At 44.6% G+C, this 16,799-nt stretch overlaps 1 protein-coding gene and 1 pseudogene across 1 annotated transcript in view; one reads left to right on the top strand and one right to left on the bottom strand.

Moving 5' to 3' along the window:
* pde10a (phosphodiesterase 10A) overlaps nucleotides 1-16,799 on the bottom strand; it is a 484,537-nt gene that overhangs the window by 43,558 nt on the left and 424,180 nt on the right. Inside the window, exons 18-19 of the mRNA XM_078557603.1 lie at nucleotides 5,642-5,814; nucleotides 3,756-3,867 (exon numbers count right to left, since the gene is read on the bottom strand). Coding sequence (XP_078413729.1) covers nucleotides 3,756-3,867; nucleotides 5,642-5,814 — 285 coding nt within the window. The remainder of the gene's footprint in view (nucleotides 1-3,755; nucleotides 3,868-5,641; nucleotides 5,815-16,799) is intronic.
* LOC144690127 (large ribosomal subunit protein uL14 pseudogene) lies at nucleotides 6,895-7,373 on the top strand (annotated as a pseudogene).

Genomic DNA, 16,799 nt, shown 5'->3' with positions numbered 1-16,799 from the left:
TTTACAAACAAAACTCAGCAGCTACACTTGTGTACTTATAACTCAAAAGTCTGTCTTCACTTTTCAGTGTCTAACTCAAGACTCCCCCACAGAGGTAGCCTACAGTACTCTGCTATTGGGGAATAAGTTCATGTGATCTAACATTACAACACTTGTCTTAAAGGTATATTACACATTAGATTACTACACCCAGCCTCTATCTTTCCCCACACCTCCTTCCCCAGTTTCCCTCTCTTCTCATACGATTCTCGAGATCCCTTGCCCTCCCCTGCCTGCTGATTACAGATCCAATCGCTACCACACACCCTGCCTCCTGGCTGCATTCCAGCTGGTCGTGGCTGTTTGTGGGTGACGGCACTGAGAATCAGCCAGTGACAAGCTTCATGGTAAAGACTGGGAAATTATTCCAGGCTAACAGTTTGCAATATTTATAATGGACTGCAGTGGGAAATTTATATTGCTGACCTCATGGGGGTACTGGAGGCAGTGCTTGGGGCAAGAACCCCAGTATTAAGAAATCCCTGGTCTTTCCAGGGTTGTTGGGAACCCTAGTTTAGACAGCAAGTGGCTGATATCAAAATGTTATTTCTTTCATGTGTCTCCATACTGAATTAAATGTAAAAGTGATTGTATCAGCTCCTCTCAGAAGGCACTATTCAATGGGAGACAAAGCCAGATAGATCAAAAATATCCCAGCTTCATCTTGCAGTCTGTGCTGATCAGTTATCTCTGCCTTTCGCTCCACAGATGCTGTCAGACCTGCTGAGTTTTTCCGGCAATTTTTGTTTTTGTTTACTGGTTTCATATTTGCCGTTGGAAACCTCATCTCGCCCGTGGATGAGGTTTTGTTAAAATTGCAAAGGCCGCCTGACCTATTCGTCTGCCCGCCAACCGAACAGTTGAGTGGGCAGCGAAAAATACAAATTAATTACTTGCTTAAGGGCTTTAATAGGCTTCTTAATTGTCGGCGGGCGCACTGACTCTCGAGCATGCCTGCTGGCTGAAAGATTGCGAGATCGTGCGATGCCTGACGTCATCGCGCATAATTTTAGGCCCAATCGGGTCGGACGCACGCCCGCCTGACGAACATAAAATCCTGCCCCTAGACATTGATCTTTTGGGTTTGGCACTAGAGAACTGGTAGCATGTGTGGGGAATTATATTTCTGAGAATAAAAAAGTCTCAAAATCTGAAATTAAAATTCACATTGGCATTGAAAAAGGAATAACATTTGGTACAGATTTTTAAAAAATCAGATTTATGCTCTTGCATGAATCAGGCCTTCAGGAATGGAGGGGGATTATGGTGGAGCTTGAAGGAGTTGTTAAATTAGAAGGGGGATAAACTAAACTGGATCCAAACTGCTTAAGCAGTACTATCTTGCAGTGCAGCCTTTCACATCAGTTTTTATCTTATAGCATCTCTCTTATAACACCCACAATGTCTTGCCCCTGTCTGTGTCAAAATGGAGGGCAGCCAGTATAAAATGTGCCAGACAAGGCCACATTACATGAATCCCGTCCCCATTCCTCTCGCTGCCAATTTTTAGTGACTTAGAATGAGGGCGCAAGTAGCGAGCCTCTACGCAGAACACCCAACCTTGCTGGCACCGTTGGGGTGGCCATTTCTGAACCCCCATAATTTGATGGAGTTATGCAGGCTTCTGAAGGTGACGTGGTTCACAACAGCTCAGCAGTATCATGAACCATGGGGAAACCCTAGTCTGGAGTCAGGAACCATTTCGACAGGTACATTCAAAAGCTGTTGACAAATTCACATGTCATAATAAAATATTATATGTTAAGTACGTTTTCAATGCAGTGAGTGATTATAGGGCTTTGTTCTTAAAAGACAGGTGACAATTAAAATTGAACAGCATTATGAAAATGTAGAAGTCTTCAAATGCATTAGAGTACATTACCCACTGGATAAAGTGTTCTTATGCATTGAACAATATTGATATTTAGATTTGACTGTGTCAGTTATCCCCTGTTATTTACTCTTTTCATTCAATGACAGTGAAGATATCTATTTCCCTGCTCCAAAGCCTGAAGAGATGTCTGAACGCTTTCAATGACTTCAAATGCTTTAATGTATTCATCTCTGGAGATTTTGTTAACTCAGTTGCACAATGGAACTTTCTTCTGAATGCTTGGCTGAGTTCCAACTGCCACAAATGGATTCAACTCAGCAGGGGTTATTGATACAGCTATCAAGAGGTATGTTTATCTTAACAGTTTTATCACCTCTTAAGAGGACAATCTTTTTGAAGTGGTTTTGAATAATTGTTTGCTTATCTTGATATTTTAAGACCACTTAATAGGATAATGGCTGTTTGAAGTGGGTTTTGAATGACTGTTTGTTTGTCTTGACAGTTTTATTAGCATCTCAAAGACTTCCCAGTGTTATTATAGGGCTCAGGAGTTCTATACATAGTGGATAAAGGGTGAGGGGCCATTGGGTGGTGAGGGGGGGATATGGGGACATGGGGAATGAAGGGGGTGAGGGAGGCTATGGGGGCATGGGGAATGAAAGAGATATTGGAGCATGGGGGTATGAGGAGGCATGGGAGGTGAAGGGGGCATGGGAGGGTGGGGATGAGGAGGTTGAGGATTAGGGGACCTCATACTCATATCTAGAACTGGGCTGCCATCCCAGCGAATGGAGTAACCTGCCCCCCTTGGCAAGTGTCCAGCTTTGCTTTTCACTTGGGCCTGCTTCCAGAGTCGGTGGCTCTGACTTCAGCTCTGTCTGCCCCTGCCACCCCACTATGAAAATGACATGTGTGGGCACTGCCGGGCAGGTGGTGGAATTGTGACGTCACTAAAATGACCTGACTCCAGATTCCCACCCGCAAATGAAAATCCAGCCCTATTAGTCCATGAGGTACTTCACCACATATGGCTACTGAGATAGACGCTAAAAGCTAATTTAAAAGGGAGAGACACAAATATTGAAAAATGAATATGAGAGGATCTGCAGGGAATGGGGTGACAGGAGAGATAGCACCAGCACTAGGATCTGAATAGCCTCCTCTTGAGCAGTAGTTTCTACAACTTGATGTAAACTTTCCTTTACTGAGACTGATCTCAGGCAGTGGTTTGGAAATGTTGGTCTTGAGCTGAGTTTAAGGGTGGAATCTTCTGCCCTCCCCCACAGTGAGTTATCTGGTGGGATGGCATTGAATCAGGCGGGAGGGGACCCCCCACCTTCCCGCCTCTACCTGGATTAATTCCATGGCAGAAAGACTCATGGGTGGCCTTCCTGCCCTGCCATTTTAGGCCTTTAAGTGGGCAATTAATACCAATTAGGGCCTTATCCCGCTGCTGCTGGTATTAATCCAGTGGCGGCAGGGGGCTTGCCATGCAGGGAGCACAACAAGCAAAGTCTGGCATGTTTGCTTGTGGGGTCCCAGGGTGGAGTTGGGTGGGTGGGAGGTTTCTTCTTCAAAGGCATTCAGTGGCTGAGTGAGGGATCTGGCATTGAGAAGGGGATGCTGCTGAAAGCCGCTCCCTGCCGTTGCCTATTAAAACTGTCATCAACTGGGTAGCCTGATCACAGCTTGTGTAGTGCAGGGGACTTCTGGTTATAGTTTTATGGTAAATATTTGTGGTTATAGGATTAGTATTAGCTACTGGTGGGATACCGGGACATTATGCCTCTGTCTGTTTCAGGAGATCTCTGCAATGACTTAGTTTGGATGTCTTCATCCTACTACCAAGTTTGTTGTTAAGTAAATTAGAACAGGGATATACCTCTCCCCAGAATTCAGAATAAATATCATTGGTTGTTGCCTTGCAAACTGGCCAAAACTTGGTGACGGAGCAGAGATCACAAGCTGTCATCATTAGACCAATCATCCTGTCTCTGTTGGAGGAAAGACAAAATAAAGCTGAAAGATAAATGACCTTGAAGATTCTGTTCAGTTCATTACTTGTTTGATACCACTAATTCAATGTATTTTGTCCATTAAGAACAATATTTGTTTTTTGCACATTCCTATTTACTCAGCAGAAAAAAACTTCCCACACTGCATACATTCTGGTACTTTTTAAATTCCCTCTCATGGGAAATGGAAGAAAGACAACACAGGTTCATTGGCCACATGTGCTTAAGTTTCTCTGAATCCTTGAACAGGGGCTCGCTCCAGGTGAATTAATGAGAACATAACCAGGTTTTCCTTATGAGGAAAGAGTAGAAAAATTAGAACAAAGAAGATTAGAAGATCTGATACAACTTTTGAAATTTATGATAGGTTTTTATAAAGTAAATTGGCAAAAAAGTGTCCAAAGTAGAGAGCATAAATTTGAGAACACCAGAAGAATGAAGAGTGGGATTAGAAACCTTTTTCTTTACGCAGACGGTTGTTAGGATATGACAAACTGTGCCAGAAACAGTGGTGGAAACATAATCCATAATAGAATAACAGATTTTTAAAAGGGAAATGGATTAAAAAGGGGGAGAAAAGGAACTACTTGATAGATCTTTGAGAGGCGAGACCAGGATAATGGGATGAAGACTTTTGTACTGTAAAATTCTGATCCAAGATGTTCCCTGGTCCTTGGAGATCGATTGCACAGTATCCTAGCCAGACACTGGCAATACTTAGATCCACTGCTTCAAGCACACCTGAGTGATGGGCAATTTTGCAACTTGAATGCCCAAGCGGCGTAGTTGTATTGGACTAGTATTCCGGAAACCCAGGATAATGCCCTGGGGACCCAGGTTCAAATCCCACCATGGCAGATGGTGAAATTTGAATTCAATAAAAAAAAACTCTGGAATTAATAGTCTGATGATGACCATGAAACCGTTGTTTCATTGATAACCCATTTGGTTCACTAATGTCCTTTAGGGAAGGAAAGCTGCCATCCTTACCTAGTCTGGCCTGCATGTGACTCCAGACCCACGGAAATGTGGTTGACTCTTAAATCCTTCTGAACAAGGGTAATTAGGGATGGGCAATAAATGCTGGCCCAGCCAAAGACGCCGTGGGAATTAAGCTCTTTATTGCTAGGTTACAAGGGGGAGTACAAATAGAAACTGGAAATGATCAGCAGGTCAGGTAGCACTTGTGAAGAGAGAAACAGAGTTAACATTTCAGAGCTGTAACCTTTCATCAGAACTTAGAAAAGTTAGAAATGTAATAGGTTTGTTTTTTTTTCCTCTCATTTTTACCTCTTATTTCATTGGACGGCAGCTATTCAATTCAGGATCTACCATTCATACCTCCCATTGACATACCCTGTGATCCCTTACTTGTCCCATTACTTTGGCCTTTTACATTGGACCTCTAGCATTTAAATTCTGACGTGCTCCACCCTATTGATTTCCTTCCTACCCTCCCGCCCTTTCACTCAAAATCTATTACATTTCTAACTTATCCCAGTTCTGATGAAAGGTCACAGACTGAAATGTTAATTCTGCTTCTCTCTCTACAAATATTGCCAGATTTGTTGAGTTTTTCAGAATTTTCTGTTTATATTTCAGATTTCCAGAAGCTGCAGTATTTTGCTTTTGTAAGGGAGAGTTCAAACTGTTTCATAAATCTTTTACAATTTCTACAATGGTTTCCTTAGCGTGTAGCTATCATAATAATTCAATAATTTATAACTTCAGTTTAAATACATAAGACATTTACCTGTGTGTTTGATTGTTGATGTCCAACGCTCCTGCCTCTAGCAGGTCAGCTAATTGTTTCCTGTTTCCAAAATATAGTGCCAGATCAGTGGCAATGATGGCTTTCCGAATGATCTCTAACAACTGTTCATAATCATCAGAGCTCAGGTTGGAGAAAATATTATGCCCTTCCAACTGGTGGAAAGAAAAATTTAATAAACAGTACAGAAGCTAGTTTTAACCTTCACCATTTTACTGAAAACTACTTACATTTACCTTGTGATTCATGTCTCACCTCTGATAGGTTGCTTTGGCTCAAATGTACCTGGAAGGAACAATTGATTTAAATGCAGGAGGAATGTATAGATACAAATAAAAAAATAAGGGCAAGAATTATTCTTCGACTTTTTGCACTCAGCATCAAACTCTCCTATGTCATGTATAAAAATGTTAAATTCAGATTTCCATTAGATCTGGTTCTACCATTCTTCCGTCAATCACATTTGTTACACAAACTTACATATGGACATATGGGAGAGAACTTTCCCCCCATCGGGGGGGGTTGTGTGGTGACGGGTGCGGACCCGATTAGTGTCCCCGATTGGGTCCGCGCTGCCGTTTTACATGAGCAGGCTAATTAAGGCCCGCCCAGCGTGACGTGCACCCGGAAGCGCTGTGCGCTCCCTGTGTGGGCAGGAGAGGTTTCCCTGAGTTGGGAGTGTGCTCTTTCGCGTATGCGCTGAAATCTCCCTGAGGCACATCAGGGAGATAAGTAAGTTTTAAAAATATTAATAAAGAAAAAAAAAATTTAAGACATGTCCCCTCATGTGACAGTGTCACATGAGCTGGGACATGTCAATGAACTTTAATAGAAAAATTTATTTAATTTATAAACCTTTCATGAGACCTCATCTCGCCCGTGGATGAGGTTCCATGGAAAATATGAAGGCTGCCTGGGCTCTTCGCCTGCCCGCCCACCTTAAGATTGGACGGGCAGCTTTCTCAATCGGGTTAATTAGTTAATTAATGGCCTAACAGGCCTTTGATAGTTGGGCAGGCGCGCAGCCGAGTTGGCTGCACGCCCGGCAAACTGAAAATCTAAATGACGCGCAGTGACATCGGGACGCATGCTCGACGTCACCCCGTGTCATTTTACGCCTTGGCGAGCAGGCTCCGCCCTCACTTGCGGAGCTGAAAATTCTCCCCATGAATTAAGAGCAGGATTAGGCCATTAGGCCATTCGCTCCTCGAACCTGCTCCGCCATCTGAACCACAATGTCTAAGAGAGGACGTGGTGGTTCGTCCAGAGTGAAATTTTGCATCTCCCTTGGTCTCCCCGTGGGGGCTGTGATCGACTGTGCCAATAACACAGGTGCCAAGAACCTGTACATTGTCTCTGTCAAAGGGATCAAGGGACGTTTGAACAGATTACCAGCTGCTGGTGTTGATGACATGGTCATGGCAATTGTAAAGAAAGGCAAACCAGAGCACAGGGGAAAGACACGCCCAGCAGTAGTGATACAGCAGCGGAAAGCATACTGGAGAAAAGACGGAGTCTTCCTCTACTTTGAAGACAATGCAGGGGTGATAGTAAATAACAAAGAAGAAATGAAAGGCTCTGCAATCACAGGCCCTGTTGCCAAGGAATGTGCAGATCTGTGGCCCAGGATTGCTTCTAATGCTGGGAGCATTGCATAACAATTGTAAAGGTTTCCTGCAAAGATATCCGTGCAATTCAATAAATATTTTTACTCCAAAAAAAAAATCATGCCTGATCTGATTGTGGCCTCAACTCCACATTCTGCCTACCCCTGATAACCTTTGACTCCCTTGTTAGTCAACTGCCTTAAAAATAATCATTGACCCTCCTCCACCGCTCCCTGGGGAAGAGAGTTCCAAAGATTCACATCCCTCAGAGAAAACATTTCTTCTCATCTCCGTCTTAAATGGGAGACTCCTTATTTTTAAGCTTGTCCCCGATTTCTAGTCTCTCTCACATGGGGAAACATCCTTTCAGCATCCACCCTCTCATGTCCTCTTCGGATCTTATACTATTCAATAAGATTACCTCTCAATCTTTTAAACTCTAACAGATATGGCCCTAGCCTGCCTAACCTTTCCTTGCAAGATAAGCCCCCTCATCTCAAGTAGCAGTTGAGTGAACCTTCTCTGAGCTGCTTCTAATGCATTTATATCCTTTCTTAAATAAGGAGACTAAAACTGTACACCGTTCCCTAGATGTGGTCTCACCAATGCCATGTACAACTGTATCAAAACAGTCCTGCTTTTATATTCCATTCCCCTTGCAATAAATGACATTATTCCATTTACCTTCCTAATCTCTTGCTGTAACTGCATACTAACTTTTCCTGATTCATTTACCAGGGCACCCAGATCGCTCTGTACTTCAGAGTTCTGCAATATCTCTCTGTTTAAGTAATATGCTGTTTTTCTATTCTTCCTGCCAAAGTAGACAAGTTCATATCTTCTCACTTTATACTCCATATGCCAAATTTTATCCCATTTACTCAAGCTATGTTCCTTTGTGGACTCCTTATGTCCTCTTCACAACTTACTTTCCTACCTATCTTTGTGTTATCAGCAAATTTAGCAACCATACATTCACTCCCTTCACCCAAGTCATTGATATAAATTGTAAATAGTTGAGGCCCGAGACCTGATCCCTGTGGCACTTCACTGCTCACATTCTGTCAACCTGAAAGAGACCCATTTATCCTTACTCTCTACTCCGTTAGGTAACCAATCATCTCATAACCTCTGAATTTTGCTTTTCACCTATCTTATGCCCTGATAGTATAGTAGTTACTGCTACTAAAGAGAAAGCAATCTATTTGATTCACTTTTCTTTTTCAACTCTAAATTCAAGAAACAAAAAAGTCACTGTAGTCCCAGAGGACTGTTCTCTCATTAGAGAGAGATGACTGGTGGTGAGTCTAACCTGAGGGTCACCACACCTCAGGCAAGGTTGAGAAGGCCTTCATGGATGACCTCAGCAGGTATGGGAATGGAACCTGTGCTATTAGTATCACTCACCAGCCATCCAGCCAACTGAGCTAACCAAGCTCCTAAATTCACTAATCTTATTAAAGAGCTTCCCTTCATTGTATTTCTGTTTTATTATTATGATTAATGCTTTATCTCACCAAGTCTGTTGGATCCTTTGCTCCTGGATCTCAATAAGAACTATGGTTGCAAAGGACATTAAAATGTGTGCCTCTGAATTGCCTCCAACCTATGTCATCTTTTGAATTTATCTCATTTTCATGCAGTCTACTTTTCCTTTTCTTCGGAAATCTGCTCATTTTCACACTATCCTTGCAAAAGGTGATCAAACTCAATCTTCAAGCCTCCAGGCCTTCTGAACTTCCAGTTGTTCTCTCTGAAGTTATAAATTTGCTGTTAAACCAAACAATCCATCACTTTGAGAAGTTTGGGTTAATTCATTTCTGCCAGTATAGCAGAACTGTTCAGCTTTGGAATCTTGGTCTTGAACACCTTTGATGAATTTAGGTCATTGCCTAGGATAATTTCAAAATTAACAGGATCCAACACTGTGCACTTCTATATAAGGTTCCTTCAAAACATGACGTGAAGTTCAAGCTATATTCATTGGTATCCAGTTTTTTCTCAAATCACTCTGATGGAGTTGAAACTTATTCTCTGTCTCTACTTTCATTAATTCTGGATGCTGTTTCTCCTCCAATCTATTCTTTCTTCATAACAATGACCTCCTTGATCCATCCACTAACCCTATTCCATTATAAATTCAGCTTCTGTGAGATAACAGGCTCTCAGTGCAGACAATCTCCATGCCCCAATGCACACAAAAATTGCTCAACTGAGTTGACTGACATCAGTGATGCTACACTTAATGCACTCATAGCCATTACTTATCAGCTATACACAGCTAAATAATATAAAAGGGAATTGAATTTAAACAAAAGAATTATGAAAGGCATCTTCTAAGCAAATTTAAATTTCAAAATGATTTTCTGTTCAAGAATGCTTTATTCTTTATTTTTACTGCAATTGGCAATCCATCAGTTATAAATGCTTTAATTCCAAGACATATTGTCTACCAACTTTAGCACTCAAGAAGTGCAGGGATGCAGAATATTTAATGGCTGGAATTCTCCCATCTCGACTGCGGTGGGTTCCATGGCGGGCGGGAACGGAGAATCCAGCGGGAGGCAAAAAATCGGAAACCCACTGTTGTAAAATCAGGTTGCAATTCTCCTGATGGTGTTTTCATGGCAGCTCGGTTATCCCGCCGACCAGTGGCACGAACCGCCATTTGCATCCATTAGCATGTCATGAATGCTCATTAAAACAGTTACACGCTGGAATCACGCCACACCTTCCAATCTTCTGTCACACCAGTGAGAAATTACGTCAGCATCAAACCCTCTGAAAAGGGGTGGCGTGCACATGTCGGACTTCGGTTCGCTGGTAACTTCGAGGTGAGTAGAACATATCTGCCATAGCGCTGCCCACTGGTCTTGTAACGATGAACGCCACTCTGCTGGGGTTGTAGGGTTGGACTGTTCCTTCTCTTTGCTTTCATTGTTCTGAGGAACACCACTGTGCTGTGGTACTCATGCAGGCCTCCACTTTCAGAGATTAGCATTTGAACCGGGGGTGGGCTGTGAGGTGAGGGTCAGGCTGACAAACATGAGGGGGGCAATGGGAAGGGAAGGCTGTGGAATGGCAGTCAGGGGGAAGGGCAAACACAAGAGGGGCCTTTCTGGGGTGGCTCTCTAACCTCTCTTTGCCATTGGAATGAGCAGGAGTCTGCTTAGAAAGGAAGAAGGCCTCCTTGCGATGAAAGCCACTTAAAGCCAATGGCTTCATTAGCACTGTTAAAAGGCTACTCAGAACTCAGTGGCCACACATCACAGTTGCTGCATCTCAATTGTAACACATAGGAATGTAGAATTTGGGAATGCAGGCAATAGTGAAGGAGGCGCAGCTGTATCATATATGCCATTCCATCAATGAAGGCCCGTTGCATGTTCACGAGATGTGACACTCCTAATGGGACAAAGGGCATCCATGAGCAACTGACTGGTCATTAATATGCCACATCAGAGATTGGAGCACAGAGCTAGGTTGGGTCAATCATCTCACTTAAACTTTAGCATCCCACGCAGGGCTCAAGATGTTACATATCTGCGATGCCGTCTTGGTCACCTCGATGTGTGCTGGTGTCTCAGGGATAAGGCGGCATCAGCCACCATGCAAATAGGGCAGGAAAAACTATGGACATTTACAGTCTCCAGACGTGTCATCCTCTGAGCTTCGCTTTCTTGCCCCTTGAATCATTAATGTCTTTAATTTTTCCTTTCAGAGAAAAGGCAAAAGCAGATCTGGATCGAGGACTCAATGCTGCCTTTGTCAGTGTCGTAATGCAATGGAGGAGGTGAAGGAGAGAGAGGCGACTCTGCGTACAGCTCCAGCAGGAGGGACATAGTCAAGGGAGCTGCAGCATGAACAGGAGGGTCAGGAGGAGAGACCCAGACAATGGGGGCAACTTGCCAGATGTAGGGTTTAATTGTCCAAGAGTCTCTTAATTAAAAGTGAGCAAGAGGCAATGCTGTGCACGTCTGCGTTTGTCCCGAGATCTGGTACATTACATATGTCACATTCTTTGTGAAGACCTGATGTTACGTGGAGTTGGGGGGGTATCCCTTGCCAGTGGCTTTGAAGGTGACTGCTGCCCTCGATGTCTTGGCCTCTGGTTCTTTCCAAGGATCAACAGGCGATCTGTGTGGCATCTCTCAGTCTGCAACTACATCGATGCATAAAGGACACAGATGCCCTTTACAGGAAGGCCCATCATTATGTCAGGTTTGCTTTTGACAAAGATAGCCAGGCTGCAAGATTCACCAGCTTCGCCGCCATCTCAGGCCTCCCTAGAGTGCAGGGTGCAATAGACTGCACTCGTGTGGCTATACGGGCTCCATGGCAGCAGGCCCCATTGTTTATAAACTGCAATGGCTATTATTCCATCAACGTGCAACTGGTGTGTGATCACCGGAAGTACATACTGCACGTTTGTGCACAGTACCATGGGAATTGCCATTATGCCTACATCCTGAGTCACTCTAGGCGCCTGAGATTTTCGAGGGGCCATTACATCTGCAGGGTTGGCTGCTTGGGGATAAGGGGTACCCACTGAAGCGCTGGATGATGATAGTGGTGTGTCACCCTTAGAGTTGTTCCAAGGAGAGGTACAGTGCTGCTCAAAGGTCCAATCCCTCCCTTATAGAGCAGACCATAGGGCTTCTGAAGATGTTTCAGATGCTTGGACTGCTCAGATGGCTCACTCCAATACACTCCCGACAGGATTTTCCACATTATCGCAGTGTGTTGCGCCCTTCACAATCTGGCAGTGCAAAGAGAAGAGCCCCTGCCAGAGGATGACCTGGAGGGGGATGAGAGCCCATCAGAGGACGAAGATCCGGAAGCCCAGGAACTTCAGGAGGCTGCTGAGGGTCAATATGGGCGTGATCACGCCATGGAGGTAGGAAGATGTGGGAGCTGTGCTCCATGTTACGTTAATCGCTGACAGGTTCCAGGAACAGTAAAGCCAAGTGAAGGAATATGGCCACATCTCTCCTAGCCCTCAATACCATCTTCTTTCAACTCAGGGGATGTCTACCCACTTGCAGTGGGAACGAGTACCGCATTCGCACTTGCCTCATGAATTGCCAGGCCATGCTCTTTGCTTTGGTCCACGGGGCCCTGTGAGGAATGAGAGCCCACTTAGGAACAAGATTGATGCAAGAGAAGACTTGAAGCCTTCGTCACCATCTAATAATGCAAACACTGCTGCGACTGAGATGTGGACATGCCTAGGGATTTCCTCCTCCTGTGCATGTCTTTTCTTCTGCTACAACCACTGAGGAGACATACATGCTGTGAGAATATCAATGCTGATGAGCTGCCCTCGCTCAATGATGTTCTTTGAGGAAGAAGGGTGAGAAACACTTACATCACACACTTCCAATAAAGATTTAAACACATCTCCCTGACATCACACAAGGGGTGTAGATACTAGTTCAACTGAGGTTGACATCACAGGAATGTTAATCTCACAGTGGGACACTATCACTGAGTGGGAGGAAGGTTAAACCTTGAAATAAGAGGACTCCAAAGTACAAAATCACAATGCCTTCAGTTGACAGGAACATTCACATATCCATCACATGTATTAACAAAAGTGCAATAGTTACAAGTCTAACACACCCGTGACCCAAAAGTGACATCAATTTTTCTTAACTTGCCTAACTCTAGCCTGATTGAAGCCGCGACATCTGCAGCAGAGGTGGAGGCAGCCTGTTGACTGCTATATCCTGATGCCTGTGAAGACTTTGACGGACGTCCTTTGGTAGCCCGAGGCCCGGGCCTGATAAGATCATCTGCTCAGGGGCAAAAGCACCCTTAGCGACCTGAGAAGCTGGAGTGGATGGGGTCGCAGGCTGAGGGGCTGTGAATGGCTGCATAGCCTTGGAGTATCCTGAGAAGAGGCCTGCGGGGTGTCCGGTTGATGCCCATTCTCCCTGTGAGTGCTTGAGGACCCCGTCCTCCTGGAATCCTGCCAGAGATGGTGCACCCAGAGGGATGTCAAGGTGCCTCGTCGTCATGTCACCTACATCCTGATGGTGCCCACCAAGGTGTGTGGCCATGGAGTGCAGGCCGAGTACAAATCCAGGAAGATCCACTGGACCAAGGTCTCCATGGTGGTCACCAGCCTTCCCATGGTGACCTCAAGGCGTTCACATGTCAGAGCCACAACATCAGACAGAACGCAGACAGACTCCTCCATCGTTCGCTCTAGTCTGCTGAGTGACTGCCGAGTCTCTGCCAGATGTTCCGCAGCCTGTCATTGCACCTCCAGCATAGATTTGGCATCTGCTTTCAGAGGCTCCTCATCTGACTTGGACTGAGTGGGTGGCTGGTCTCCAGCAGCCCTCCGAGTGCCAGAGACCTGGGCTGTCCCTGCCTCTGACTGCTGCGGTGATGTGTCAGTGAGGTGTTCCCCAGCAAGTGAGCCCGAGTCTAACCAACATCTGTGCCCCACTGACGTGTGTCTCTGAGCTGGTGAAGGGTGTGTTAGAGTGCTGTGACGTTTCTTCTGGAGCTTTGTCCTCGGATGAGGTCCAGGGGCTCGCATTGGTGTTACTGGATTAGCTTGAGGTCCTCGATGTGCTTGTGCCTAGAAAATAGAAAAGAGAGTTTCAGTTAATGAGCATGAGCTAGATAAGACTGTAGGTGACTCACTGTAAATGTCAGGATTTGGTGAGGTGATGCAGCTATGATCTGAACTAGGTTGGTTGGAGATGCCGATCACCCCTTCCCCACAGAAGTGATCCCTGTTGTCTGCAATCAGCTCGGCTGTAGCCTCCTCGAATTCACTGAGGTTGAGGATGCCAGGCACGAGAGGTGAGGCTGCTGTGCTCCCTGCAGCCATCCATGGGGTAGAGCACGTGCCGTTGTTCCTGCACCCGTCTGATCAAGGCCTGGAAGGCCTGGTGGGTGAAGTGGGGTGCAGACTTCACCCTGAAGCTCTTGACCTTTCTCTTATGAGTTGCAGACATCTCTGGCTGCAGAGATTGAGATTGTGTGTTGGACTGGCACCTAAACATGGCACCTGGACCTTCCAACCCGCCAGCTGACAGCTGCAGACGATTCAGCTCCCAACCTGCCAGGTAATTTGGAGTGAAATGCGTCACTGCATAATTAATAAGGCTCCAAGTGCAGAATCAGGTGCTAGTTGCTGCCATTATGGACGGTGGGCTGGGCGCTACCAAAATCGCCCGCCACCACACTTAGTTTCCTTTTGGGAGAATTCCACTTAATATCTTCATTCCATATCCGATGCCCATCAGCATTCCATAGTTATTTGATTAAAACTGCTTTAAAAATGATCTGCCAGACTTTTTGTCTGAATATATTCCTCATATTCCAGTCTTTAAAATATGTGTAAATACTGAAAATTGCTTGACTTCTTAATTGTTTATGCACAACATGTTACTAGATCCCCATGTTTTTTTTAAAGTTGTTACGATCCCCATAGAGTGATACCTTTTAAAAAACAGAAATTCAATCTTCCAGTGAATGAATGAAAAGGTCACAATACAAGATTTCAAGTTTTAAGACTTTCACTGTTTTACTGCAGTAAGCAATTTATACTCTAAACTATAAAAAAGATCCCCCTTTTAACTTATACAATGACCAAACTTCCCTGTCACATTTATACTTCATTCTGTCCCCTAAGTGGACACTTCATTCTCTAGGAGCCAGCCCAAAACTATTCTCAGCTCCTTTTTCCTTTTCCAGCCTGTTAACTTCTACTCCCCAAACTGACTTTCATGGTGAGAGATGAATTAGAGTTCCCTCCCTCTAGATAAGCTAGGTGAATCTTCCAGCTTTGCTCAAACCCTGACAAACTTGGTCTCTTGAATCCAAGCATGAACTCCCACTCGTATCCTATCCGGTGAACAACAGAGACTTGCTGACTCTTTCCCTCTGTTCTCTCTTTCTCAGATTCTTGCAGATTGACATTGTCTATGATATTCAGTGATATTTAGGTAAACCTCTGATCCTACAATAGCTTCCTATGGACTTTTCCCCTCTCAAAGCCCATCTCCATGTCAACACGAATCACACAGGCCTTATATCTAGGTAGAAATGCTAATTATCTATCCTCTAGACTCCCAACTTCATTTTATCTGGCAATTAACTAGACTTAGAGAAGAACAGTCTATCCATCCTAAGCACAACTTCTCTGGTCATTGATTACAGGTGTGACTATCTTGTACCTTCTACCCAGTAAGACAACCTAGGCCCCTCTTTAACGACCAAGTTACCTATGCTTGTTGTCAGCAAAATTTAGAGTTTACAAGACCCCCTTCATCTTACCCTAAATTAAAGAGACAGTCCTGAAACACAACAGTCTTATACGCTACGTTTTTGGCACAAAGTTATAACTTTTCCATAAGAATGCTATCAATTGTTTAATCCAAAGGAAGTCTAGCATACTTGGGGACTGAATGATATACATAATTATGCTTTTTTATCCCATAACAGGAATTGCGACTCTGCAGGGCTTAATTGTTTGTTCAAGTTTCAGTACAATCTGATTATCAATTAAAAGATTGTTTACTTAGAATTAGTTTATTTACTTTTGATGGTTACAAATGCTGAAAATTATTCATTTCCAAAGAGAGTGCACTATTTTAGAGGTGTCAGCTGTGGCTCAGTTCATAGCACCCTCGCCTTTGAATCAGAGGGTTGAGGGTTCATGTCCCACTCCTGGAAACCAAGAACTGTGATTGTACTCAAAAGAGTTGCAATCTGTGACTGTTGATAACTCGAAAGAGTATCCTCTAATTTACTTAGCACCTGCTCCTTTTTACGGCACTAGCTGCTGTATTGTGGTAAGTAAAGAAAAGCTATGGAGAGAAGGTAAGTGGGTAAGGGGGTAGGATGGGTGAGGGGGTAGGGTCGATAAGTTGTGGGTAAGAGCATAAATGGCTAAGGGGATAGGGTGAAGTAAGGGAGTAAGGGGCCGGAGGGGGGATAAGGTAAGTGGCTAAAGGTGTAAGGTGGGTGAGCTAAGTGGGTAAAGAGGTACAGTGGGTAAGGTGGTAGCTGGGTAGGGTGGTGAGGTCGGGTCATGTTGGGTCAGGGGGAGTCAGGGCATCAAGGGGTGGGTTGTCAGGAATTCGGGGCGAATTGGGTGGTGAGGTCTTGTCAGGCCGGGTTGGGGGGAGTTGGGGGGCTTCGCTTGGGGGTGGAGTTTGTGGGAGGAAGTTGGGGATGGAATTGTCCCAGATTTGCACTAAGTGCAGTAGCGGGCAGGAAAAAGGACGCTTTACCCGCAATGGCTGCTTTTCATTCCGTATCGTCCCAATCCCGCCTCATTAATCGTGCATTCCTGGGAAACACGCCTGGAGATTTGATAGACGTTTACAAAATTATGAGGGGTATAGACAGAGTAAATGCGAGTAGGCTCTTTCCACTTAGATTAGGAGAGATAAACACGAGAGGACATGGCTTTAGGGTGAAAGGGGAAAGGTTTAGGGGGAACAATAGGGGGAACTTCTTCACTCAGAGAGTGGTGGGAGTGTGGAACGAGCTGCCATCTGACATGG

Source organism: Cetorhinus maximus, chromosome 14, assembly GCF_964194155.1.
Source record: "Cetorhinus maximus chromosome 14, sCetMax3.hap1.1, whole genome shotgun sequence".
Taxonomy (NCBI): domain Eukaryota; kingdom Metazoa; phylum Chordata; class Chondrichthyes; order Lamniformes; family Cetorhinidae; genus Cetorhinus; species Cetorhinus maximus.
Note: the sequence above shows the minus strand (reverse complement) of the source record. Positions and strands in the feature narration are given on the sequence as shown.